Below are 27046 nucleotides of genomic sequence, written 5' to 3'. Positions count from 1 at the left end.
AGGATCCAGCCTCTCAGGCTGCCCAAGTGAGAGGATTTAACGTTGGTGAGGCAGCCTCCTTCCGTCAAGGGTAATTCTTGGAAAAGAACTCCACCAACAAGCCTCAGCAACTTACCTCCAGCATCTGGAAGGAGACATCTGGAAGGACAAACACCTTGTCCTAAAGGGGAGGTATCCAGATGGTGCACCACAACATCCATGACACTAGCATCCAATGTGACCTTCAAAGCCATTAGAGCCTCTGCTTAAACTTTCCCACAGGCTGCTGAGCGCTTAGTGTCCTCATTGTCAAAGTGTAAGTTCCCAAAGGTTACAAATGTAATTGTGATATAAATGTTCAGTGAGCATGTGTTATACCTGTGTTGTTAGGGTTCAGAACGAGCCACCCCCAAACGTGCCACATTCTCATGAGGATTATTTTGAGACTCTGCATATTCAAGAGAAACTACTGCCCTCCTTTGATTATCTAGAAGAATTGAATTTTTTTTTTAACCAGAGAAGACTCACTAGCAGAAATAAATTTTGTCTACGTGGCCCCATCTACATGGCAGGACAAACATCCAATTACCAAACATCTGCTCTTCTTCTTATCATCCTTTGGGTGACACCCTTGTCCTTGGAAGCCCCTGGCCCCTATTCCATTCCTCAGCTCAGACAGCAGAGACCTCATTTTACCTGTCTCCAAACCTCTTTTAAACATGGGGTCTCTGATCCTCTCATGTATGTGGAGTTCCCATATGTATGAAATTAAAGTTGATTATCTCCTGTTAGTCTGTCTCAACGTTGATTTCTTAGATGAGCCAGAAGAACCAAAAAGGGTATGGTAAGTTTTCTTCCTTCCTGACAGTGTTTAACTCATTAAGGAGCAGGATAATGAAACTTGATCGGGAAAGATACGAAACTGATTGTGACATGCCCTTGGATTTAAGTGTACACATAGTAACACAAATATATTTACTGGACAAAGAATGCTGGATAAAACTGTAAAGTTAGATACAAAACTACTTAGTGCCCTACAGGGACAAACAGGCATAAGCTTTGGAATTAGCTTTTCTATGGGACAAAAGTCATTACAACTTCCTGGCTACAAGTGAGTAACTCCAGAGATGAGGTCCTAGTACACAGCACACAGGCAGTCATGCAAATTCACATGCCCCAAGACTCAGCAGCCCCCTGGGCTGCCTTGTTGAAACCATACTCTTGCAGGACTCTGTAAGGGCACAGTTATCTTTCAGCCTATTTCCAAGTTCTGCATCATTTCTCACTAGCAGTGAACACTGAACAACTCATACCAGCCATTGGAGCTGTCACTGTACAGGGGTGGCCCCTGAGAAGTCTTCAGAAGGCCAGGTCTACTATGCAAATGGAATTGCTTCTTTCCTCTCAGTGATGCCAGTAGGATCCCATTTGTTCTAAAAACAACCAGGAAGACCAGCCACGGGGGCTGCGTTCAACCCCAAAAGCTCTTCCAACATCTACAGTGCAGAACCTAGTGCCTCCCTAGCTATCATCTCTATGGTGACAACGTTCTGGCTCTCAAAGATGAGCCTGCATGCGCTACTAAGAAAATGTGATTCAAAGACAAGTACAGCCAACAGAGAGCTGTGGGCTGATTCGAAAAAGGAAGTTCCCTTAAGCCAAAGTTTAATTCCTTGGGGCTGTATTCCTTACATTTTGCATCTCGTGAGATGGGGGAAGCCTGCCTTCCTACTTTCTTGGAAGTCCAGAAGGCTGGCCACTTCAAATCTTTCCCCTAACATCAACCATCTCTCAGGGCCAATGGGAAGAATCAAACTTGGCATTTCCTACCTGTTGCACAGAAGCTTCTTGCTTATTTACCACAGAGCTAAAGGCAGGCTCACCATTCCATGTCCCTCATCGGCCTAAAGGGCCCATGCTGGGCACCTGATGCAATATTTACACACAGAGAATGTGAAACAAAACAGCCAACATGAATTGACTTACATAAACAGAACCATAATTTGGCCTGTTGGAAATTATGGGGAAAGGGGGAACAACTGGTTCAGGGAATATTATTTTCAAATCCCATGGTCTTGCTTCCAGGTACAATAGGAACTTGAACTGGTGATAAACTCTGCTACTGTGAGTAGACAGATGGATAAGTAACCCTTGAATAGCACACTCAGATGAAAAGGTTCTAGAATTAGATAGTGGTGATGGTTGTGTGACTGTGAAGAAATCAAAGACAGAGTTATTTCCTTTAAAAGGAAGGAATTTTTATGGTATGTGAATGATATCACAATAGTTTAATAAAAAGAATCAGAACTATGACTCTCCATGGGGCTTCTGCCCCTTCTCCACTATAAGCACCTGCTCTAGCAAAGCATTTCTGCTGTTCTCCGGGTTGGAGAGCCGCCAACTCCCCTGGGGGCACCAAAGCAGTGGACCCAGGGTCAATCCCAGCTCTGCAAAGTTCCAGCTGTGTCCTTGGGAAAGTAACCCTCTCCTACCTACCTCACATCCTTGACAAGTCTTGGGACCACCTCTCATACAGCAGGGATATGCTGACTGTTCTGGTCCATTCCCGCAGGAGAAGCTTAAGCCACGGCAAATGGAGGCCACTGCTTCCCACCTCCTGAGACCACAGCATATCCCATATTGGGGGAAGCATCAGTTTGGGTCTATGGAGGTTGGTACCAAGCCTCGTGTCTCCATTTTGCCCTGACTTAAACCTTGAACCGTAACTGACACCCACACCTTGGACCCTGCTCCTGACCTGATCATTTCCTCACTTCTGGGTCCTTATCCCCACCCCATCAGAGATCCTAAACTTGGTTGACCTTCAGGAGACACCAAGTCACATGTTCTCTCTCTCCAGAAACAAATGATCCACCCACCCTGGTCCATGATGCATTAAATTCTCATGTCTCTTGGGTGTGTTGCTGATTTCTATTTCAAATTCTATTTCTCTATTCAGTTCAGTTCAGTTCAGTTCAGTCACTCAGTCATCTCCGACTCTTTGCGACCCCATGAATTGCAGCACGCCAGGCCTCCCTGTCCATCACTAACTCCAGGAGTCCACTCAGACTCACGTCCGTCGAGTCAGTGATGCCATCCAGCCATCTCATCCTCTGTCATCCCCTTCTCCTCCTGCCCCCAATCCCTCCCAGCATCAGAGTCTTTTCCAATGAGTCAACTCTTTGCATCAGGTTGCCAAAGTATTGGGGTTTCAGCTTCAGCATCATTCCTTCCAAAGAACACCCAGGGCTGATCTCCTTTAGAATGGACTGGTTGGATCTCCTTGCAGTCCAAGGGACTCTCAAGAGTCTTCTCCACCACCACAGTTCAAAAGCACCAATTCTTCGGTGCTCAGCTTTCTTCACAGTCCAACTCTCACATCCATACATGACCACAGGAAAAACCATAGCCTTGACTAGATGGACCTTTGTTGGCAAAGTAATGTCTCTGGTTTCCAATATGCTATCTAGGTTGGTCATAACTTTTCTTCCAAGGAGTAAGCGTCTTTTAATTTCATGGCTGCAGTCACCATCTGCAGTGATTTTGGAGCCCAGAAAAATAAAGTCTGACACTGTTTCTACTGTTTCCCCATCTATTTCCCATGAACTGATGGGACCAGATGCCATGATCTTTGTTTTCTGAATGTTGAGCTTTAAGCCAACTTTTTCACTCTCCTCTTTTACTTTCATCAAGAGGCTTTTTAGCTCCTCTTCACTTTCTGCCATAAGGGTGGTGTCATCTGCATATCTGAGGTTACTGATATTTCTCTATTAGACTATACTATTTTAGTTATGGAAGTTTTACTATATATTTTACTGTTTATTCTGTGTGGGGGAGTCTCTGTTTTAAAGACTTATTTTATAAATTTCTTAGCTTTGTGTTCATTTTCTTATATGAAATGTACAAATTATATTTTCTTTTTCTAAGATCCCACATGGCTTATGGGATCTTAGTTTCCTGACCAGGGATTGAACTCAAAGCTCTTGACAGAGAAGGCACTGAGTCTAATCACTGGGCTGCCAGGTGTTCCCTGTGCAACTATATTTTAAGTTGCAAAACGGAAATCTCATGGAGTAGAACTTCATTTAATTTACATGAACGTAAGGGTGAGTCACCTACTTGTCTTTGTCAGGTATGTAGGCTTTCCCTTTCAGGAACATGGCATGTCTTTCTATTTACATCTATTCTAATGCTCTCTGGCCAAGTTTTAGACAAAGTTTGTTCTTTCTAGAAATTTTATAAGCTTTTTTAGGATTATTTTCCTGTCTGTTTTTAATGTATAAGAAAACGATCAATTTTTCTTCTCTTAGTGGTCAGCTCCCCTGTGCAACTATCCCGAGTTTCCTAGTTATTTCATTTGGGCTCTCCGCAAAAAGACTACCTGTAAAGGCTTCTCTTTTCTAATGTTCTTAAGAGTTCTTGCTCCATTTTCTTACATAATTGTGCTTCCTGAGTAACACTAAAGAGTGGGGATGGATGTCACTCAGTGTTGTGCCGCAATGTAATGGGTATAACTCTAGAAACAAGTTATTTCTTTACATTTGCTTTCCAAATTAAAAAAAAAATTATGAAAGCATTTGACTAAGAAAAAACCTGTAGTTACTAAGAAAGATTTAGAATGTCACAAAACAGGAATTGCTCTTAGAATGACTAGCCTACCTCTGGTCAGGCTCATGTACAGACTCTTTAATGCAGTCAAGAATGAATTTTCCACTCTGTATCCTTTTTGTCATCGATAGGAGGTTTCATGATGACCAGCTTCAGCTTTACAAGACCATTCAGTCCGGCCCTTCGACTCCTGGTCTTGGTGGGAACTGCCTTCCAGGCTGTAAACAAGTCATGATTTAGATGCAAAAAAGTTGGTGTGGGTTTCAGCTTACTGGAAAACAGGGGTCATCATTTCCATTATAATTTTGTTTAAATGCCAGATTGCCCTGTGGAATGTTTTAAAATATTATGTTTGTGTATGGTGTATATACTAAATAAATACATGCCTTCCGATAATACAGTGCCATGGATCTTGATGACTATCTGGGGAAAATTTTATGACAAGCACACAGAAAATGGTAGCATGGTCTGACTTTCAAAAAAAAAATGTCTCAGCATCTTTTTTACAGCCCTATTTTGCTAAATGTCTTGTTTTCTTGCAGTCTGTTGTACCTCACAGCACCATTGTGATCATGGTGATGCCTCATTTGCGTGATGTGTAATTGTGTTTACTGTGAAATACATTTTCATTAAAGAGTCTGATGTGTTGTAGTGCTTTGTTTGTTTCTGTAGCTCAAGTAATTAACTCCAAAAAAAATAATTATGAAAGCATTTTGACTAAGAGAAAAAACCTGTAGTTACTAAGAAAGATTTAGAATGTCACAAAAACCAGGGAATTGGCCTTCTTAGGGAATGGACTAGCCACCACTACAACCCTCTGGTCAGAGTCATGATGACAGAAACTACTTTATAATGCCACAGTCCAAGGCCAGCACATGGAAAAAATTAGGATGTCCACTCCTGTATCCTCACTAGAGGCTTTGTCATCAGAACTAAGGAGAGTTTCACTGACTGAGCCCTCAGCTTCAGAGATGGCAGCCCCGAAGTTATCACAAAGATCCAACATCCCTATTTCAGTCCTGGCCCTTCGACTCCTGGTCTTGGTGGGAACTGCCTTCCAGGCTGTAAACAAGTCATGATTTAGATGCAAAAAAGTTGGTGTGGGTTTCAGCTTACTGGAAAACAGGGGTCATCATTTCCATTATAATTTTGTTTAAATGCCAGATTGCCCTGTGGAATGTTTTTGGAGATTACACTAAGGTTAACTTCATCTCAGCCAGCTAGAAATCCCTCACATCACTGGTATGAAAGTAGAGCAACTTTACTATACTTACAAGTTCCTCATGTCTTGGCACAGCTCATCACTGAAGCTTATTTCCACAGTTGGCTTCAGTTGGAACTGGTAATAGAGGAATTTTCATGAGTTAGACAGGGAAAGGACACCCACACGGGATTTAAAATTTTTTTTCCAATAAGTTTTTTAGAAACCTGGTATCTGGTTCGGTTTCAGCACATTTTTTTTCATTGAGCCTACAGAAACAAACAAAGCACTACACACCATCAGACTCTTTAATGAAAATGTATTTCACAGTAAACACAATGTACACATCACGCAAATGAGGCATCACCATGATCACAATGGTGCTGTGAGGTACAACAGACTGCAAGAAAACAGACATTTAGCAAAATAGGGCTGTAAAAAAGATGCTGAGACATTTTTTTTTGAAAGTCAGACCATGCTACCATTTTCTGTGTGCTTGTCATAAAAGGGATTTTCCCCAGATAGTCATCAAGATCCATGGCACTGTATTATCGGAGGCATGTATTTTATTTAGTATATACACCATACACAAACATACATAGTTTCCATAACTAATAGTCTCACACTGTAGCTGGTTTTAAGAGCACATGAACAAGATTACTACTGAGACTTCTTTGTACATTCTGGTTGCAAACTTCAGTCAGGATATGGATCTTTCCAAACTCTTTATTGTACAAGATAAAAAAATTTTTCAAAGAAGAAAAGGTTACTCTAATCTGAAAGTCACATTTCACCACAAGAAATGAAGAAAACATACAGCTGCTGCTGCTGCTAAGTCACTTCAGCCGTGTCCGACTCTGTGCGACCCCATAGACAGCAGCCCACCAGGCTCCTCTGTCCCTGGGATTCTCCAGGCAAGAATACTAGAGTGGGTTGCCATTTCATTCTCCAATAGAAAACATACTATTATATGGCAAAAAACGTGTGGAGTATACATACATTCTACTGTCATTTTCCTCCGTCCAGATGTTTTTATGTTCAAGTCTGTTATAGTGCCATTTTGGAGCCAGTGCAGGGCCCCTTGTCTCAGAGCACAGTGCTTTTCATTTGTGCCTGCTTTTATTAGAGTTGAACAAACAAACAAAAGGCACAAGAGCCAAGAAGAAAACAGCAACATGAAAAGCAACCACCTGTGCAGGAGATGCACAAATTATTCAATCCAGAAGCCACCTGAAGGTTTGGAGTGACTATAGCTTGGAGGATTTAAAGGTGCAACATGAAAAGGCCCTTGCAAGATTCAAGTGCCCAAGTCTGGAGGAATATGCCTAAGAGAGCAGACAGTCTTCCATGCTGTTCAATGGCTTCCTTAACTCAGCCAGACTCACTCTGCTGGCCGCCCAAGGAGCAATGAGAAGCAACACATTTTGCAGGCAACTAAGCTTAATAATATTAAATGTGGCTTCTTGATAGAAACTTCCAGCAAAGAAACCTCAGAGATGAGGGAAACCCTCCAGAATGTGTTCTTCTTCTAAACAGAGCCAGGGAGATATGCAGCCCAAGTTCAGTATATGTTTGAGTAGAGTCTGGGTAAATGCCTAGAATATTTACCAGAAAAGACATCTAAATGTTTATATGCTCCAAGTTTGGGGATAAGAATGGCTATAAGGTGACTTTTCAAGTCAAAATCACACGGGTTATTCAGATCACTATGATAATAGAGGAGTACAGGAAGCGCTTTATCAGCAGCTAAAGCTCATAAATAGAACCGTAACATAGAACTCTGCTAAAGCCCGAAAAGGCCACTGTCTCAAGCTTCTACTGAGAGTGGCCAGCGTTTGACATACTAACTAGGAATGCAGTTACATTTCAATTTAGTAGTTTAGAATCCAGCAGTTAAAGATGACTGAAGTTTCTTCAAAGGGCTGGCAGCTCAGATTTGACTACCAGCAGCTTCACGGGTTCTCCAAACACCACCTGTGTCAATTCAAAACCAAAACCAGGTGAAACCAAAGTAGAGACAATATTTTGCAATTTGTAGCATCTATTCTCTGTCACTAAAATAATCATGCAGTGTGGGACTTTCTACCTTCTTAGTAACTACATTTCCTTGGCTTACAGTACCTCTCAATGGAAGTGCTGCAGCATTTTGTGTAGGACTATTCTTTGGGTGGGGGGATCAAATTTTCTTCATGTGGGACTATTCTAAAACCTGCAGGATGATTAATGTCACAAGTTTTGCTTTCCAAATGCCAGTGCTGCCTCCAGCCATTGTGACAATAACCCGCTCCAACACATTTCCAGTGTGGGGTGGTGCCACCTCTGGCTGAGAACAATTTGCTACCTAGACTATCTGACAAATGAAAATATACAAGGAATGTAAATAAATTATTTAGCCAAGATTTTTTGGGGACAGGGATTTTGGACTTTTTTTTAGTTAGAGAGGTAGGAAATAGATTTGAGGAGCCATGAACACTCTTCTAGGTTTTGTGGATTTTCTGGTCCTTATTTGATACTGAGGTAGTTGAACCAAAGGGTGCAATGTACGCTAACAACAAAAGAAACCTCTCACTAAATAATAATCCATGTAACTGTCAGGGAAATAGAACATTCAGGTGAATTTTTTTAAGTGTCCAAAAAGCTACTCTTCCAACCAGGGATATGGTTTATTTTTAAAACTACCTGTCATGCATCCCCTCTCATATGTGAAAAGGACCACAACTGCTTCCCCAAGAGCCAAGAGAAGAACCAAACTCTAAAATGTACCGTCTACAGCCAGTAGCTGAGGTCATGTATAAATAAGCATTTGAGACATGGTGACCTCAGCCACGTGGCCTCCCCAACTTGTTTCCTCGTTTGAGAAATAGAAAGGTTGGACTAAATCACATCAGTTATCAAAGTACTGTTATAGGAGTGGAATATCATAAAACAAGGTGACTGACAGAATGTTGAGAACAGAAAATTTTTCAACAGTCTAAAATGGGAGGAGCAATTAGTTATGAAAAGATCTGATGATAGATTCTGTTTTCATCATTCAAAACTAGCCCCAAAATCTGAAGTAAAGCCAACAGGAGGTGATTATAACTACACACAAATTCAGAGTGTTTATAACCCATAAATGTAACTTACTCAAAGAAGCAGCTTCTAGAAACACTTTGGGAAGATAAAAGGGCCAAAGGAAGGGAACAAAAGCGTCAGGGCACAAACTTCGGTTCTTCCCCCCTTGCCTCAGGGGGGAAGATGATCCAAGAACAGATGTTTGCTTTGAAAGAACCCAGAAGAAGTCAACAGAACAGCAAATCACTTGGCCCAACACTCACCAATGTATATGAGCGATTCTAGATAGAATGTAGGATATCACTGAATAAAACTAGTGGGGGTAGAATTCTCTTGTCTCTAAAAAGTTGCTACTTGAGAGAGATGGCTGGTCAAACTTTTAGCCAGTGCTTCTACACACACTGCCCCAAACAGCAGGGGTGAGCACAGGGGTGTGGTGCTGAAGGCTCTTGTCTAAAGGATTCATTTGAAATCCATCTCAATTCTTGTGTGTGCTGCAGTATATACCATGAATTCACATTTATATTTGTGCTTTTTAAATAAAATTGACCATCCAGGAGGCTGAGTGATGTTTATCTTATCTTCACAAACCCAGGTTGAAGAGTTACAGATTTAGACTGTCATCAAAAGACTGTACCTTTCATTAAAGAGATGTTGTATTTGTCAACAGAAGGTGTTCAGAGTATTTTCTTGGCCAGGACTGTTAAATCCTTCGATCAGGTTTTTGTTACAGTCATCCAAGCTGAGATTTTCACTGGATCTCTTGGGGAAAATGGGGGGGCCAGTGAAATCTAAGAGATCTTGAAGTGCTCGGGCATTACCAGTTCCATTTTGGTCCAGAGATACCCCAGGAATCATTTCACTCACTGGTGAAAATTCTGGGATAGAGATAAGCTCTTCTTTTGAAACAGGACTGGAGGGCAGAGGGAGAGAGGGAAGGAGAGAGAGATGGAGAGATAGAGAGACAGACAGACACAACTATTAATTCTACTTGTCATATTTTGTTATACTACTCTTCTTTCCTAGAGAAGATGGATTTAGAGCCAGAGTTGTGTGTAACACATTATAAAAGATACAGGTTAGTTCAAGTCTGAGACACTGACAGAAATGAGGCCCCCATGAATGAGAACATGGAAGTGGATTTGAGACAGGAGAGCAGGGGCAGTGCACAACCTTTAAAAGAATGACATAACCCTTGAGGATACGACAAAAACTAATCAGTTAGAACTGATTAGGCCCAAGATGGTGGAAGACTGGACATCCACTAGACCTTGGGCCTCATTATATGCTCACTGTAATACATTAGTATACGATAAATGACACACGCGAAGATGCCATGACAGTTTAGAGAAGTTCCGTGGTGTGTCAACCATAGGCCTAGCTCAGATGAGCAGTGGGCTGGGATGCGAAGTCCCCTCACCAGGGGTCTCTCTGAACAGCCAGAGTAGGGCTGCTGTCAGGTTTGTCTTTTTTTTTTTTCCTTCCTCCTCCGTTAGAGCCCGGAGAAGAATCTAGAAAAACTAGATGAACTGCAGAAGCTCAGATGATCTGTCTCCCTCACACTGAATATAGTTAAAGCAAAGCAGCTGACCTAACACCACTTCCGGTGGCTGGAGCCTGGGCAAACTGTTTCATTACTGGGAACGCCTGCCCCATTTCCACCGTGACCACCTCCATTCCCGGGATTTTATCAGCTGGTCAGAGCATGGGGAGGACAGAATGGTGCCATAAGCTTGGGCACTGCCCCCAGGAGTCACCCTTCTCCAAATGCAGAGGCAGCCACAGTAAGAATGCAGCACACAAACAAAGCTCCTTCATTTCCTTGAACCTTGGCCAGTGCCAGGTCTCGTCCAGTTCCCTCACCCAGAGGCAGAAAAAATAAGCACAACTGCCTCAGCGTAGCATGGGGTGGGTGGGTGGGTAGGTACTGCGTTATCCTTTATGATGTCTCAGCAGTTCCCACCTACTGGAGGGGACAGAGTGGCGCCAATCAGGGGAAGTCTGCCAGGACAGTGGTGCGTGGTAGCAAGGGCTGAGGAGGTCCTGTTATCAGACTGCTCAGGACTCGCTCTACTGCGGACAGGGAGGCTGGACTCCATGTTTTCACATTATGTGGCTTAAGGCCAGCTGCAGTATTTACAATCAGTGTGCCTGGGAAAGGCCCTGCTCCCCAACCCCTCACCCTAGGCCGAGGCTGAGAATTCACAGGAAGGAGAGGAGGGTAAGCTGCAGCAGGCTGGAGCTCTGGCAGAGCTTGTGCAAAATCCTGGCATTCCCTTCTGAACACAGAGAAGACCCCCACTCCAGTCTCTGCCCCAAGCCCAGGCTGACTGAGCATTACTTTTGTCGGGGAATAATTTGCCAGGTGATGTTATCCAAAACACACCAGTTAAGAATTCCTTAAGTTGTTAGGATCTGAAAGCAAATTAGTTCCTTTATTAAGTCTCCAATGACAAGTCTATTTAAACATGAGACACTGGACACAGTGGGTGGGCCCTTTTGGTGCCCTACCCAGATCCCCTTTAGCTGTGGTTGTACCCATCCTCCAGCTGCTATGGACTCACAGCTGACACGCTTCCTCTGGATGACTGCCTTGGCTGATGGAAGCATCCCCACCCCAGATTCTCCACAGTCAACAGCTGATGAACACAGTGCTGTGAAGGCCCTGTCTTTATCACAGTCAGAGCCCTTTCTGGTGGAAGACCATCCTGCAGAGCTCCATGAGACCAGCTGAGACTGCACCCTTGCTGAGTGACTTCCCCTGCCCAATCCAGCTTCCCTCCCACTCCCTTCTCCTGAGAGCTTTCCTCCACTAAAATCCATGCCCCAGAATCCCTGTTCTGGGTTCTGCTTCTAGGGAACTCAACCCAAAATACAGATATTACTTAAACCATGGTTAGTTTTCCTGAATAGCAACTGCACCGATTTTAGGTGTGTACAAAGATTTGGGGGTGGAAACAATGAAATCAACTAAGGGATGGTGGAGGTATCTGGGGAAGAGATGAGGCTCAAACTCAAAAGCAATGTACTTACCTCATATCCATAGACTGAACTTCTTCAGTTGAATCATCTAGACTGTTTGATTTCCCATCAAGGGTGTCCAGATGAACAAGTCCCTCAACTGGTTTAAGTTCATCAGTGAAAACATCTTGAGGGAAAGTTTCTGGGGCAGCATGTTCTACAACATTTACTTCCTGGCAGGTGTTCAATACACTGATTTCTGACAGAGAACACAAAGTCATTCCATCAATCGTAAAACTGAAATAACATGAGGAATATCTGTGTAGGCAATCCTCTGCTTTACCGATGATGTACCATTTTTTGTAAAAAGAACCCCAGGCAGTCACCTTCATACCAGGAAGAGAAGACAAATGACATCATCTGTGTTTGTGCAGGGCTCATGCCCCACTCTCCCCACTTAATGGATCACAGCTCTATTGTGGTGAAGGGGCTTGCATAACTCAATGAAGCCATGAGCTATGCCATGCAGGGCCACCCAAGAAGGACAGGTCATAAGGGGGAGTTCTGACAAAACATGGTCCACTGAAGGAGGAAATGGCAACTCACTCCAGTATTCTGCCTTGAGAACCATATGGACAGTATGAAAAGGCAAAAAGATATGACACTGGAAGATGAGTCCCCCAGGTCAGAAGGTGTCCAATATGCTACTGGGGAAAAGTGGAGGGCAATTACTAACAGCTCCAGAAAGAATGGAGCAACTGGGCCAAAGCAGGAACAATGCTCAGTTGTGGATGTGTCTGGTGGTGCAAGTTAAGTCAGATGCTTTAAAGAACAATATTGCATAGGAACCTGGAATGTTAGGTCCGTGAATCAAGGTAAATTGGATGTGCTCAAGCAGGAGATGACAAGACTGAACATCAACATCTTAGGAATCAGGGAACTAAATGGACGGGAATGGCAAATTTAATTAATTATATTTACTACTGTGGGCAAGAATTCCAAATGAAAGAGTCAACAATGCAGTCCTAAATGCAGTACTTGGGTGCAATCTCAAAAGTGACAGAATAAGCAAATGATTCAACATCACAGTAATCCGAGTTTATGCTCCAATCACTGGTGCTGAACAAGCTTAAGTTGACCAGTTCTATGAAGATCCACAATACATTCTAGAACTAACACCAAAAAAATATTTCCTTTTCATCGTAGAGGATGGGGAGGCAAAAGTAGGAAGTCAAGAGATAACCAGAATAACAGGTAAGTTTGGTCTTAAAGAATACAAAATGAAGCAGGACAAAAGCTAACAGAGTTTTGTCATGAAAACACGCTGGTCATAGCAAACACACTCTTCCAACAACCCAACTCTATACACATGAACATCTCCAGATGTCAATACCGAAATCGGACTGACTATGTTCTTTGCAGCTGCTGAAGATGGAGAAGCTCTATACAGGCAGCAAAAACAAGACCAGGAGCTGATTGTAGCTCAGATCATGGGCTCCTTATTATAAATTCAGGCTCAAAGTGAAGAAAGTAGGGGAAACCACTAGGCCATTTAGGTATTTGACCTAAGTCAAATCCCTTATGATTACACAGCAGAGGTGACAAATAGATTCAAGGGATTAGATCTGGTAGACAGAGTGCCTGAAGAACTATGGATAGAGGTTCATAATATTGTACAGGAGGTGGTGACCAAAACCATCCCCCTAAAAAAGTAATACAAGAAAGGTCAAGTGATTGTCAGAGGAGGCTTTGCAAATAGCTGAGGAAAGAAGAGAAGGAAAGGCAAGGGAGAAAAGGAAAGATACACCTAAATGAATGCAGAGTTTCAGGGAACAGCAAGGAGACATAAGAAGGTCTTCTTAAATGAGCAGTACAAAGAAGGAGAGGAAAACAACAGAATGGGAGAAACTAGAGATATCTTTAAGAAAACTGGAGATATCAAGGGAACATTTCATGCAAGGATATGCATGATAAAGGGCAGAAACAGTAAGGACCTAACAGAAGCAGAAGAGATTCAGAAGTGGCAAGAACAGACAGAATAACTATGCATGAAAGGTCTTAATGACCCAGATAACCACGATAGTGCAGTCACTCATCTATAGCCAGACATCCTGGTGTGTAAAGTCAAGTGGGCCTTAGGAAACATTACTATGAACAAAGCTAGTGGAGGTGATGTAATTCCAATGAGCTATTTCAAATCCTAAAAGATGATGCTGTTAAAGTGCTGCACTCAATATGTCAGCAAATTTGGAAAACTCAGCAGTGGCCACAAGACTGGAAAAGGGGAGTTTTCATTCCCCAAAAAAGGGCAACGCTAAAGAATATTCAAACTACTATACAATTGCACTTGTTTCACATGCTCGGAAGATTATGCTCAAAATCCTTCAAATTAGGCTTCAGCAGTACGTGAACTGAGAACTTTCAGATGTACAAGCTGGGTTTCAAAGGGGCAGAGGAACCAGAAATCAAAATGCCAACATTCATTCGATCATGGAAAAAGCAAGGGAGTGCCAAAACAACATCTACTTCTGCTTCACTGACTATGCTAAAGCCTTTGACTGTGTGGATCACAACCAACTGTGGAAAATTCTTAAAGAGATGGGAATATCAGACCACTTCACCTGTCTCCTAAGAAACCTGTATGCAGGTCAAGAAGCAACAGTTAGAACCCGACATGAAACAACAGATTAGTTGAAAATTGGGAAAGCAGTAGGACAAGGCTGTATACTGTCACCCTGCTTATTTAACTTATATGCAGAGTACGTCATGTGAAATGCTGGGCTAGATAAATCACAAGTTGGAATCAAGATTGCTGGGGAAAAAATAACAACAACCACCTCAGATATGCAGATGATGCCACTTTAATGCGAGAAAGTGAAGAGGAACTAAACAGCTTCCTGGTGAGGATGAAAGAGGAGGGTGAAAAAGCTAGCTTGAAACATTAAAAAAAATTGAGATCATGGCATCAGGTCCCATTACTTCATGGCAAATAGAAGGGGAAACACGGAAGCAGTGACAGATTTTATTTTGGGGGGCTCTAAAATCACTGTGGATGATGACTGCAGCCATGAAATTAAAAGATCCTTGCTTGTTGGAAAGAAAAGTATGACAAACCTAGAAAGCGTGTTAAAAGGAAGAGACATCACTTTGCCAACAAATGTCTGTCTAGTCAAAGCTATGCTTTTTCCAGTAGTCATGGATGGAAATGAGAGTTGGACCATAAAAACGGCTGAGCACCAAAGAATTGATGCTTTTGAATTGTGAAGCTGGAGAAGACTCTTGAGAGTTCCCTGGAGTGTAAAACCTGTCAATCCTAAAGGAAATCATCCCTGAATATTCATTGGAAGGACTGATGCTGAAGCTGAATCCCCAATACTTTGGCCACCTGATGTGAAGAGCCGACTCACTGGAAAGGACCCTGATGATGGGAAAGATTGAAGGCAAAAGGAGAAGAGGGTGGCAGATGATGCAATAATTAGATAACATCACTGACTCAATGGGCATGAATTTGAGCAAACTCCAGGAGATAGTGGAAGACAGAGGAGTTTGGCGTGTTACAGTCCATGGGGTTGCAACATCGGACACAGCTTAGTGACTGAACAACATGACTCACTCAAGAAACTTGATGTCATATCCTGTACAGGTCCCCAGGCTTTTGAGCCACAAGGCAAAAGAGAAATGTGAAGAGTGACTTTGAGATGGATATATGTTTTCTGACTCTGGCTGCCACGAAACCTGAGGAGCTTTAAGAATCCGTGACAGAAAAGAGCTGGACTATCCAGAAGTCCCGAAGGCAGGAGAAACTGCTGTAGAACAAGAGAGTCAGTTCTTAACAGAATGTGACCAGCAATTAAGCCCTCTGGAAAGCAGCCTAGCCAGCAGATGGCCCGGCTCTGGTGCTGGGATTATTAGAGTAACTGAGGGACCTACTGGCTTTCAAGTGGACCTGTAGAGATGGAAACTCCCCCAGGGGGTGGTGGTGGGGAGAAGTACATGGACTCCACAAAGTGATAATGCTCTTCAGACCCATAGATGCTAGTCCCCTACAGGGAACACCATGATCCCTCACTTTCTGAAATGAAGAACCCAAGAATCAGATCTCACACTCACCTATTTTGTTAGGGACCATGGGTTCTGTCTTATTTTCCACACACAGAGCAGACTGAAGCTCCACTTTTGGGTCTTCTTTCTGAAAACAAACAGAGGGAAGGTAGGCTTTATGTACCAAGACAAGCGCTTTTGAAAAGCATCAGGGGTTATTTGGAACCAGGCTGAGCCATCTGTTTCTTCCATGGTAATTCTGAGTGTATTATAAATCAGCTCTGTTTCCCATAGTAATATGCCACCATCCTCTTTTTTTTTTTTTAATCTGTGGACTACAGTGCTTCTCCCTGCATCCCTACCTCCACTTCTCCAAGGAAATTTTTATTACCACCCCATCCTGGAAACTCCTTTCTTAGACTCCTCTTTCCTTTTAGGCACCAACAGTCTTCTTAATCTAGCCAGGAACAAAGAAGGAAGAACCCATTTTCTTCCTGGCTAATGCTCTCTGAGACCTACAACATCACTGAATATATTCTACCATTATATTCTTCTCAGTACATGAATTATGAAAATGGCACTCTGAATGCCTACCTTCACTTCCAAAGACACATCACTCTTTCTTGTTCTCTTCATAATTTCATCTATTCTCTGAAAACCAAAAAGAAACAGGTAAGAGGACTACACTAAAAAAGATGCCCTTTTCATCAGAGGGACTGGAATGCAAAAGTAGGAAGTCAAGAGATACCTGGAATAACAAATGTTTGGCCTTGTAATACAAAATCAAGCAGGGCAAAGGCTAACAGAGTTTTGCCAAGAGAATGCGTTCATCATAGCAAAAACCCTCTTCCAACAACACAAGAGACAACTCTACACATGGACATCACCAGATAGTCAATACCAAAATCAGATTGATTATATTCTTTGCACTGAAGATAGAGAAGCTCTATACAGTTAGCAAAAACAAGACTGGGGGCTGACTGTGGCTCAGATAATAAACTCCTTATTATAAAATTCAGACTTAAGTTGAACAAAGTAGGGAAAACCACTAGGCCCTTCTGGTATAACCTAAATAAAATCCCTTATGATTATACAGTGGAAGTGACAAATAGATACAAGGTATCAGATCTGATAGAGTGTATGGAGAACTATCGATGGAGGTTCATGACATTGTACAGGAGGCAGTGATCAAGACCATCCTCAAGAAAAAGAAATGCAAAATGGCAAAATGGTTGTCTGAGGAGACCTTACAAATAGCTGAGAAAAGAAGAGAAGGGAAAGGCAAAGGAGAAAAGGAAAGATAAACCCACCTGAATGCAGAGTTCCAAAGAATAGCAAGGAGAGATAAGCAAGCCTTCCTCAGTGACCAATGCAAAGAAATAGAGCAAAACAATAGAATGGGAAAGACTAGAGATCTCTTCAAGAAAATCAGAGATACCAAGGGAACATTTCATGCAAAGATGGGTACAATAAAGGACAGAAATGGTATGGATGTAACAGAAGCAGAAGATATTAAGAAGAGATGGCAAGAATACACAGTAGAACTATACAAAAAAAGATCTTAATGACCCAGATAACCACGATGGTATGATCACTCACCTAGCGCCAGACATCTTGGAATGCAAAGTCAAGTGGGCCTTTGGAAGCATCACTATGAACAAAGCTAGTGGAGGTGATGGAATTTCAGCTGAGATATTTCAGATCCTAAAAGATGATGATATGAATGTGCAGCACTCAATATGCCAGCAAATTTGGAAAACTCAGCAGTGGCCACAGTACTGGAATACTCATTCAGTGGCCACTAAATGAAAAAGGTCAGTTTTCATTCCAATCCCAAAGAAAGGCAATGCCAAAGAATGTTCAAACTACTACACAACTGCACTCATTTCACATGCTAGCAAAGTAATGCTCAAAATTCTCCAAGCTAGGCTTCAAGAGTATGTGAACTGAGAACTTCCAGATGTTCAAGCTGGATTTAGAAAAGGCAGAGGAACCAGAGACGAAATTGCCAACATCCGTTGGATCATAGAAAAAACAAGAGAACTCCAGAAAAACATCTATTTCTGCTTTATTGACTATGCCAAAGTCTTTGACTGTGTGGATCACAACAAACTGTGGAAAATTCTTAAAGAGATGGGAATACCAGTTCACCTTACCTGCCTCCTGTGAAACCTGTATGCAGGTTAAGAAGCAACAGTCAGAACCAGACATGGAACAAAACTGGCTGGTTCAAAATTGGGAATGGAGTATGTCAAGGCTGTATATTGTCATCCTGCTTATTTAACTTATATGCAGAGTACATTATGAGAAATGCTGGGCTGGATAAAGCACAAGCTGGAATCAAGATTGCTGGCAGAAATGTCAATAACCTCAGATATGCAGATGATAACACCATTATGGCAGAAAGTAAAGAGGAACTGAAGAGCCTCTTGATGAAAGTGAAAGAGGAGAGTGAAAAAGCTGGCTGAAAACTCAACATTCAAAAAACTAAGATCATGGCATCAGGTCTCACCACTTCATGGCAAATAGATGGGAAACAATGGAAACAGTGATAAACTTTATTTTCTTGGGCACCAAAATCACTGTGGACAGTGACTGCAGCCATGAAATTAAGAGATACTTGCTCCTTGGAAGGAAAACTATGACAAACCTAGACAGTGTATTAAAAAGCAGAGACATAACTTTGTTTAAAGGTCCATATATGCAAAGCTATGGTTTTTCCAGTAGTCATGTATGGATGTGAGAGTTGGACCATATAAACAAGGCTGAGTGCCAAAGAATTGATGCTTTTGAACTGTGGTGTTGGAGAAGACTCTTGAGAGTCCCTTGAATTACACGGAGATCCAACCAGTCAATCCTAAAGGAAATCGGTCCTGAATATCCATTGGAAGGACTGATGCTGAAGCTCCAGTATCTTGGCCACCTGATGAGAAGAGCCGACTCATTAGAAAAGACCCTGATGCTAGGAAAGACTGAAAGCAGGAGTAGACAGAGGATGAGATGGTTAGATGGCATCACCAACTCAATGGACGAGTTTGCTCAAGCTCTGGGAGATGGTAAAGGACAGGGAAGCCTGGTATGCTGCAGTCCACGAGGTTGCAAAGAGTGAGACGCGACTGAGTGACTGAACAACAACAACAAAGAGGACTACAAGACCAAAAATAGATACAAGTATCTCAGTCTGTATGCAATTTCACATTTCTCAGAGAACTCATAAAAGAGAAATCTTAGCAGAGGATAATGTGTATAGAAAGTGCCTCCATTGGTTTTACAGATATATACCTCTGCCATATGAACAAGGTCCAATGCTTAAGAAGTGAACTAGTAAGTATCTAGAATCAATTATTTATATCCCATCTTTCTCCTTCCTCTCTTTAGATTAGCTAGAATTCAACAAATCGCTACCTGTCATTCAAGAGGACCACCCAACAGAGACCCTAGCTGAAGAGCAGAAGAGGAGGCCGCAAACTGGACACCACCTTAAACCCAACTTCACCCATAATTACATTAAATGTAAATAGTCTAAACATACCAATCAAAAAACAGAAACTGTCAAACTTGATTTAAATAACAAATCCTGACTCTATGCTGTTTATAGGTGTGCGTGCCCAGTCATGTTCAACTCTGCGACCCCAAGGACTGTAGCCCACCAGGCTCTTCCATCCATGGAATTTTCCAGGCAAGAATAATGCAGTTGGTTGTCATTGCCTTCTCCAATGCTGTTTATAAGGGAAACATTTATAAGAGCACACGTAGGTTTAAAGTAAAAAAAAATCATCATGCAGGTGCTAATCATAAAAAGACTGACAAAGTAGAATCTAAGACAAAAAGTATTACTAGAGATAAAGAAGGAATATTTCATAATGATATAAGGGTTAATTCAACAGGAAAACTTAATAACTTGAAATATAAATTCACCTAACAGTAGAGCTTCAAAATATATGAAAACAAAAATGTGTAGAACTGGAAGGGGTAATGCACAAATCCATAATCACAGATGACACTTTCAATACCCATTTCTCAGTAAATAAAAGAACAAGATGACAGAAAACTCATAAATATACAGAAGATTTGAATAGTATGATCAATGAATTCAACCTAAATAACAATTCTAAGAGCATTGTACTCAACGACTGCAGAACATAACTAGACTCCCTTCCTGTCCCTGCCTCATCCTAAGTACGCTTAATCCCTTAGCCCTCACCTTCTTCCTCTCCAGTCGCTCCTGCTCCATCTGTAGCATGATCTGTTCTCTTTTCAGACGCATTTGTTTAGCTGCCTCCTGGGCCTTTGCTTCTGCTGCTTCCTTCTGGTAGAAACATAGAAACCAAGGTATAGGCATTACTAAGCTTAAGAAAACACTAGTTAATTCTCTGGGATTTGCACTTGTTCCTCCATCTCATCATCTACCCAAAGTGGGTGCTGCACCAATATTCAATGCGGATTTTTACAGCCTGCCCTATGACACAGCAGACATGGTTGGGTCTCATTCATAGGACCTCAGTCTATCATGCAAATTACCTGCAGACACTTTGCATACAAGGTCAATGTCTTTTTGTGTCTGAGGGTAGTCTCTGACCATGAAGTATGCATGTGGCTAGGAGTTTCAGGAAGTTAATTCCTCAAAGTTACTTTCAACCACAAGGGGCAGGAGTTGGAAGATAAATAACCTAGTTTCCTCATCCCTCCAAGGGGTAATTCTAAGGCATATTCCATAGTCTCCTAGAGTTCCACAAGGAACAAGCTCCATATGCCCACAGTAACCCACTCATCAGTGTGCTTACATTGGCTTTCTTCTCACTCCCCTACCAGCTTCCTAGGATCATCTCCCAAATAAACTGCTGACACTCAAAGTCTTATGCAGGGTCTGCCTTTGGGAGAATCAAAACTGACATATAACAAACATTACCACTTCACTTGTGTTGCCCAAAGTAACTCAAATATATTAACTAGTTCAGTTAAAGAAAATGCTTCAAGGAAACATTGTAAGTCATTCAAATTTAACTAATTTTACCTAATACTAAGGCCCTTAAGGAAGTCTATATAAAGACTTGCACAGTACCTGCTTTACAATCATGGCTTTTTCCTGCTTTTCTTTCTCTTGTTTTTCCTTTTCTTGCTCTTCTTTCAACAGCAGTGCCTCCTTGGCCTTCTGCTTTGCCTCCTCTGCCATCTTCCTTTTCTCTTCCTCCTCTTGCTGCTTCTTTTCCTCTTCCTGTTTACGGGCTTCCTCTAGGCGAAGTCTTTCTTCCTCTGCCTTTCTTTTCAATTCCTCTCTCTCCAGTCTTTTGAGAACAGAACTATTGTTACAAGACAGTGATGACATGCCCAAAAGACAAACCACCAAGAACTCTGTGCTAACAGTAGAACATAATGTATGTGTGACACAGTCATAGACACATGCATGTGAATTAGCATCCACTTAAGAAAATGACTCATCCTTCCCAGAAAGCCACTCCAGTCCATACAGTTACCAAGAAATATTAACCAGGGTTGACTTCAAATTCTGTGATATCGAGAGTACTAATATATTGGTTTGTGAAAGACTGTAATGAAGAGACAAATGTTCCCTAGTCAATTTACAAATGATCACAGCCCCATCATTCTTATTCAATGACAATTATTTAAAAACTGAGAAAAAATATTTAAAACCAACTTAAGCTAGAAAAAAAACTAGAAATGTCTCAATGGCTACATCTGTGCCAGACAGCAATTTAAGAACAGTGACTAGGAGCTCAAAAAGTTCACTTTGATTCTAATTAGTATGTGACTTCTGAAGTAGCAAATGGAAGGAAATGCTCAACAGAAACCCAACATTTAATACAGAAATTAAAGCATCTATTTTCCATTTATTTTGTCATTCTTAAAAAAATGTTTTAGCTTTTATTCTTTACTAAATGAAAATTAAATGGCATTTAGACATTTTTAACCCACAGATGAATGATGATGTAACATTTTTAACCCACAGATGAATGATGATGTAACATTTTTAACCCACAGATGATTGGTGATGTAACAATAAAGAGATCTAAGCAGTGAGGGAAAATTCTGTACAGTCTTAAGTGCTTATTTTTACATTTCTAATGTTCTTCCTGCTCATGTGTCATTTTCCTCATCTATGAAAAATTGTAGGTAACTATACTCATTTTGCAATCAATTACTGACTGGCAATGTGCCACATGGGCAAGGCCAAGACTGCATTCTGACTGTACCACCTGCTGTGTTACCCTTCCTTGGAAAAACCACTCAACATTTATGATGCCCATTCAAAACAATGGGAATAGCAACTTACCAGTGATACCTGCTTCCAAATAAAGATAATTTCTATAAATCTGTATGTTTTTTAGAAAAAACCTCTTTGGAAGCATGTAGCACTGACTTACTGGGCTGTTGGTATGTTACTATAAAAGATCAAGACTTAAAAAGAACATCCTTGCATCCTAATAGTTGGCTTTAGAAATCGCAAAAGCTGCAGTGTCTAAAAGCTGGAACAACTGAAATTATTAACAAATATTCTGGAGAACTTTGGAGAAGAGCATTATGGGGCCTACTCAGAAAGAAACTCACCAGTTCTTAGATTCCACAATGAAAGACTAGGATGCCCAACACAGGATTATAAAAACCAGATATATCCATAACAAAATCTCTCCCAAGGTTAATCAGAGCACTATTTCAGTTCTCTCTCTTCTAAACAGCCAGTTGTGACTGTCTCAGAGAAGTTAATACACAAAGGATATGTTGTATATAAATTAACACACAAGCTACTTCATCTTTCTCTTCACCCTCTGGATCTGAAAGTCACTGTTTCTTCCATTTTACCATGAGGACTTCCAAGGTGCTGGATGCATACCCATGAGTAAGTAACACATTCTCTTAGCCCCTAGGTCTCCATAATCCTCCTCATCACTCAGAACACAAATTCCTCCCCAGAGGCCCATAAGCCCCTAAAATTCCCTCCATTCAACCATACTCTGCTTCCCCCAAAGTAGAGAAGAACCGGCTTCTCCTGTGTGAAACCAAGAATCTCAAAATCCTCTGCAAGAATAAACATTCTTTCTCTCCTTGTTTAACGACCCAGAGAGAACATGGCTGTGGTCATTCCTCCAGCACCCCTCTGCCGCAGGCAGCGCCACCCCGCCACTCTTGCCAGCATCACTAGGTTTCCTCCAGAGTTCACCAGACCCACATGTAGTTCTGACACCCTCTTCCATCCTTGTTCCTGTCAACCATGCCAACCCCATCCCACTTCCTCACCAGGCAGCAAGTACCAGAAAGCTCTGCATTGCAGTCACCATTCAGTGGATGCATCCCTTATCCCCAGCCACTGGGGAGGGTCTTCTGTATAAGGAAATGCAGGAGAGTGCTGGCTGGAAGGCAGATGGCTGCACCTGCCCCAGAACAAGTTACAGGCATGTAACTCAGCTGCTCAGGGCCTGCATAGCCCCTGGCCTATCACTGGAGGTCCTGCAACTCAGCTTCCTCTCCTGGGACCTCCCTTCACATACCCTGTGGTCCACACAACCCAGCCCAAGCACACCACTCAACAAAAAGACCTGCTGCTGTTGCCCAAAAGGTTTGATGTGGGAAAATCATCAGAAAAGTCCAGAATTTGAAGAAGGGACCAGTCATATCTTCCCCTACCAGCCTTTGAAAAAAAATGAATCAGCAAAAGCATAATGAGAGACCATGAAAGACTTGTCAAGGTCACTTACAGATCAAGAGTATTCTATCAGTCTAAACTCAGCGCCAGTCGTCAACTACTACAGCATGGTGGGCTTCCTGTTATGTTAATTCTCTCAATGGTAGTGGACTACAGGCTGTGATTATCCTAAAAGCTTCCTATATCAACTTAATGATAAATCTACCTTGCCCTTCAACATGCATTTCTCTCTGAATACTAAGACTAGAAAAGACAGAACTGTCTGTATTTTGACCAAGTGCTCCGGGGATAAATGCAGTGGTTCTCAAACTCTAGTGAAATACTGAGGCAAGACACAGCCTAGCCTGTGGATTTTTACCACAACCCTTAACAGACTGTGATATCCTCCAAAGTTTAGGGACCACTGCCATGACATCTTCTGTCCTGCTCCAGGATGGAGTCCCTGTAACCTTGTGTCTCATGGACTATGAGAGTGGCTTCTGCCCCATCAACGGGTGTCTGCTCAACCCTCCTCTCTCTTACCTGGGGATGCGAGTTAGGATAACTGGGGGTGGTGGGGGGACACGATTTAGGAAGCAGAATCAAGATGTTTACATCTTGGCATCTCCAGTCTTTTCAAGGAGAATCTCATTCTATAAACAAACCTCAAACTCTACTGATAGTTCTGCAAGGCCTGGCTGGTGCTAGAGTCCAGGCTGAGAACAGGGGCTGTCTATAACATTGAGATTCAGGAGCTGGGCATTTACAGCGGTCTGAAAAGGTCTGAGCACCACCCATACTTGTCTTGTTTTTCCTTCTCCAGACGTTCCTGCTCCTCCTGTTCCTTCTGCAGCCGGGCCTGTCGTCTCTTTTCAGATAGGATCTTTGTGGCCTCTCCTGCATCAGTGGTGCCCGCTGTGGGCTTCCCTGAGGCTGCGTCGGAGGAAAAGATCAAGGGACATGAAATCATGACTGCACTCACATGGCAGCTGCCACTTGGAATTGAAAAAGCCAACCCAGTGGGTGACAGGAAATGCTGCCGGGACCAGCACAATCAGCCACCGAGCAGAGGCTGCCATGGGCTGGCTGGGACCCTGGATGCATTCCACTGTGGAGGGCAGTGGAAAGGCAAGGAGGAGAGATGGGTCACCAGCAAGCCCCATGGCAGCCTCCACCACTGCACCTGTCTGGGTGAACTCACCATGGCTGTCACAGAAGCTTAGAGGACTACAGGAAGCCCCTCTCTGTGGGAAGGGCATACCCTGACCGAACATAGCTCAGCACCCCCCGGGGCTTCCACAGCCAGAAGCAGTGCCAGTCCCTCAGCCTCCTCTGCCAGGAGACACTCAGGAGAGCAAGGGGAAGGACTGGGCAACGTGCCAGCTGAGAAAGCAGCACCAGGGCATGGAGTCGTCTCTGGGGAAAATCCCCGTATTTCCCCCAAACCCGAGGCTCCTGTGGGGACGGACTCAGTGGCAGAACCAGTTGGGCAAGGAGGGCCTACCTCTGCCACCCTTGGCCTTCCCTGCCGTGGCCTCGTGCTTCTCATGCTTCTCGGTGGCCTGCCTGTCTGCCACGTGCTTCTCTGGGGCCTCCTCCTTCGGTGAGCTGGCTGCCTGCTGAGTCAGAGTGCCTTCCTTCTCCTTGTTGCTCTTCTCTTTGTCTGCTTTCTTCTTAGGTGTCTCCTGGCCAGAGAAGCTGGGGAGGCGGTACTTCACCGGAGATCCTGGGTATGGCGGCTTTGTGTTCTTTGGAGACTGCGGATATGCTTTTGAAGTTGCCCTGGAAAACCAAAACCACGCCATAAGATGATTACTGGGCCTGACCACAGAACTCTCTGTTCTGAAGACATCTGGTTCCAAAAAGCTGAACAATTTCATCCTTCAAGAGGGACAAATGTAAGGAGGAGCACACACTCAGCAGTCCCTGAAGTACTATCACTCTAACAGGAATGTATGGTACTTGTAAGACATCCCCTACAGAAGGGACAAAGTTTTAGGAAGCTCAGCTGATGACATCATGTCCTGATTTCACTTAAGTTTGATGACAACATGAGAGTAAAGTGTTAGGCATTTCCCCACCTCCTTTTTTTAGATGATTGGATCTAAAGGTTGGATCTGGCTTCAGCGTATGGCAATGAACAAGCCCAGTCCTATTTTTTTCTAATTACGGCAAAATACACACAACATGAACTGTACCATCTTAACCACTTTAAAGTGTACAAAAAAAAGTGTACAGTTCAGTGGCATTAAGTCCATTCACACTTTAGTGCAACCATCCCACCACTGTTCACCTCCAGAACGCTGTACTTTTTAAACACTAACTCCACATTCTCACCTCTCTCTAGCCCCTGGGAAACCACTTTACACTTTCTGTCTCCAAGGATTTGACTATTCCATGTACTTAACATAAGTGGAATCATACAGTAAAAAAAAAAAAAATCACCTTTGCTGAGGTATAAGTGGCATCTAGTTCCTTTTCAAGTTCTGAGGAACAAAGTCAGTGAAGAGGTGGAGAGAGGGGGTGTCTTTTTCAAGGTTCTCAAGGTTTAAAAGACTCTCTCCAGTTACTGGGAAGATGCAAAATGTGAGAACAAGCCCATGTCCACCCAGAGAAATATAGTTTTGTTAACATACAGGACCTTGCCTTACCTCTGTTGGAAGAAGGTCCATTACATGTGTCCTAGCTGAGTCTGGCTCCTGGTGAGCTCTGGTTGCTGATGACATGGGTAACAGCCTAGATTCAGTTGCTGAGTATACCCAGAAGTTCACACATACTGGGGTGACATTTGTATAGAGTACTTTTAGGAAGAACATAAAGTACTCGGCTGACGAATTACAAATTGTCACTCTCAATCCTGTAGCAGGTTGAACAATATGAAACTGCTAATATTCAACCACTGTGGCCTATAAAAATGGCAAGTCAGCATAATATTAAAGGCCAATTTCTCACCAGAGACCTAAAGAGTTACCTAATCAGATACTGGGGGTAAGGAAAAAACAAGATCGGATCAATATTAAACTTGGTCTTGAGCTGGAAAATAATCCTCAAGTGGTATGTGGACTGGAAAAGATGCAGGCCAGTTTTCAACTGATGCTGTCATGGTAAAAGGCAAACTCTGGCTGTTGAAGAGAACACTTTTTCTCAGTCCATGCCAGGCTGAGGGTCACACAGTGACCCAAAGAATGTGACTGAAAAGTGACCTGGATTTTTAAAATTCAGATGTTTCAGCATCAACCATTTTATAGATATGGAATCCATCCAGATCCCATTTCCATGGTGAACTGTACACCCCTCTCCGGCAGTCCGCTCCCTAGCTGGACCAGTGTGAGGCCAGAAAGGATCACTTCACGTTAGCCATACCAACTTCCCCTGCGCCACCATCCTGTTAGGTGTGGAGCCGCCCAGAACACCCTGACACCTTGTCCACGTGTGGATGGTGCTTCCCCTCTGCAGACTGTCCTGCCTCAGTCCTGGGGCTCAGCTGACTCAGGCCCCACTATTCCCAGGGCATCTCTTGACAACCAGGCATTTCTTTCCACATGCTCTAGATACCCCTGATT

At 42.8% G+C, this 27046-nt stretch overlaps 1 protein-coding gene across 5 annotated transcripts in view; it reads right to left on the bottom strand.

Moving 5' to 3' along the window:
* Positions 1-6334: 6334 nt before the first annotated feature.
* The window catches only part of MAP7D2 (MAP7 domain containing 2), an 89335-nt gene continuing 68623 nt past the window's right edge, over positions 6335-27046 (bottom strand). For 4 of the 5 annotated variants that reach the window (XM_018043819.1, XM_018043821.1, XM_018043820.1 and 1 more), the window contains 9 exons: positions 24988-25265; positions 24284-24416; positions 20907-21129; positions 20049-20153; positions 16439-16495; positions 15914-15992; positions 11876-12062; positions 9480-9755; positions 6335-7762 (listed from right to left, as the gene is read on the bottom strand). In XM_018043819.1, the coding sequence (XP_017899308.1) occupies positions 9506-9755; positions 11876-12062; positions 15914-15992; positions 16439-16495; positions 20049-20153; positions 20907-21129; positions 24284-24416; positions 24988-25265 (1312 nt within the window). In that variant the 3' untranslated portion in view covers positions 6335-7762; positions 9480-9505. The remainder of the gene's footprint in view (positions 7763-9479; positions 9756-11875; positions 12063-15913; positions 15993-16438; positions 16496-20048; positions 20154-20906; positions 21130-24283; positions 24417-24987; positions 25266-27046) is intronic. The other variant, XM_018043824.1, reaches the window with a different exon arrangement.

Source organism: Capra hircus (genome assembly GCF_001704415.2).
Source record: "Capra hircus breed San Clemente chromosome X unlocalized genomic scaffold, ASM170441v1, whole genome shotgun sequence".
Taxonomy (NCBI): domain Eukaryota; kingdom Metazoa; phylum Chordata; class Mammalia; order Artiodactyla; family Bovidae; genus Capra; species Capra hircus.
Note: the sequence above shows the minus strand (reverse complement) of the source record. Positions and strands in the feature narration are given on the sequence as shown.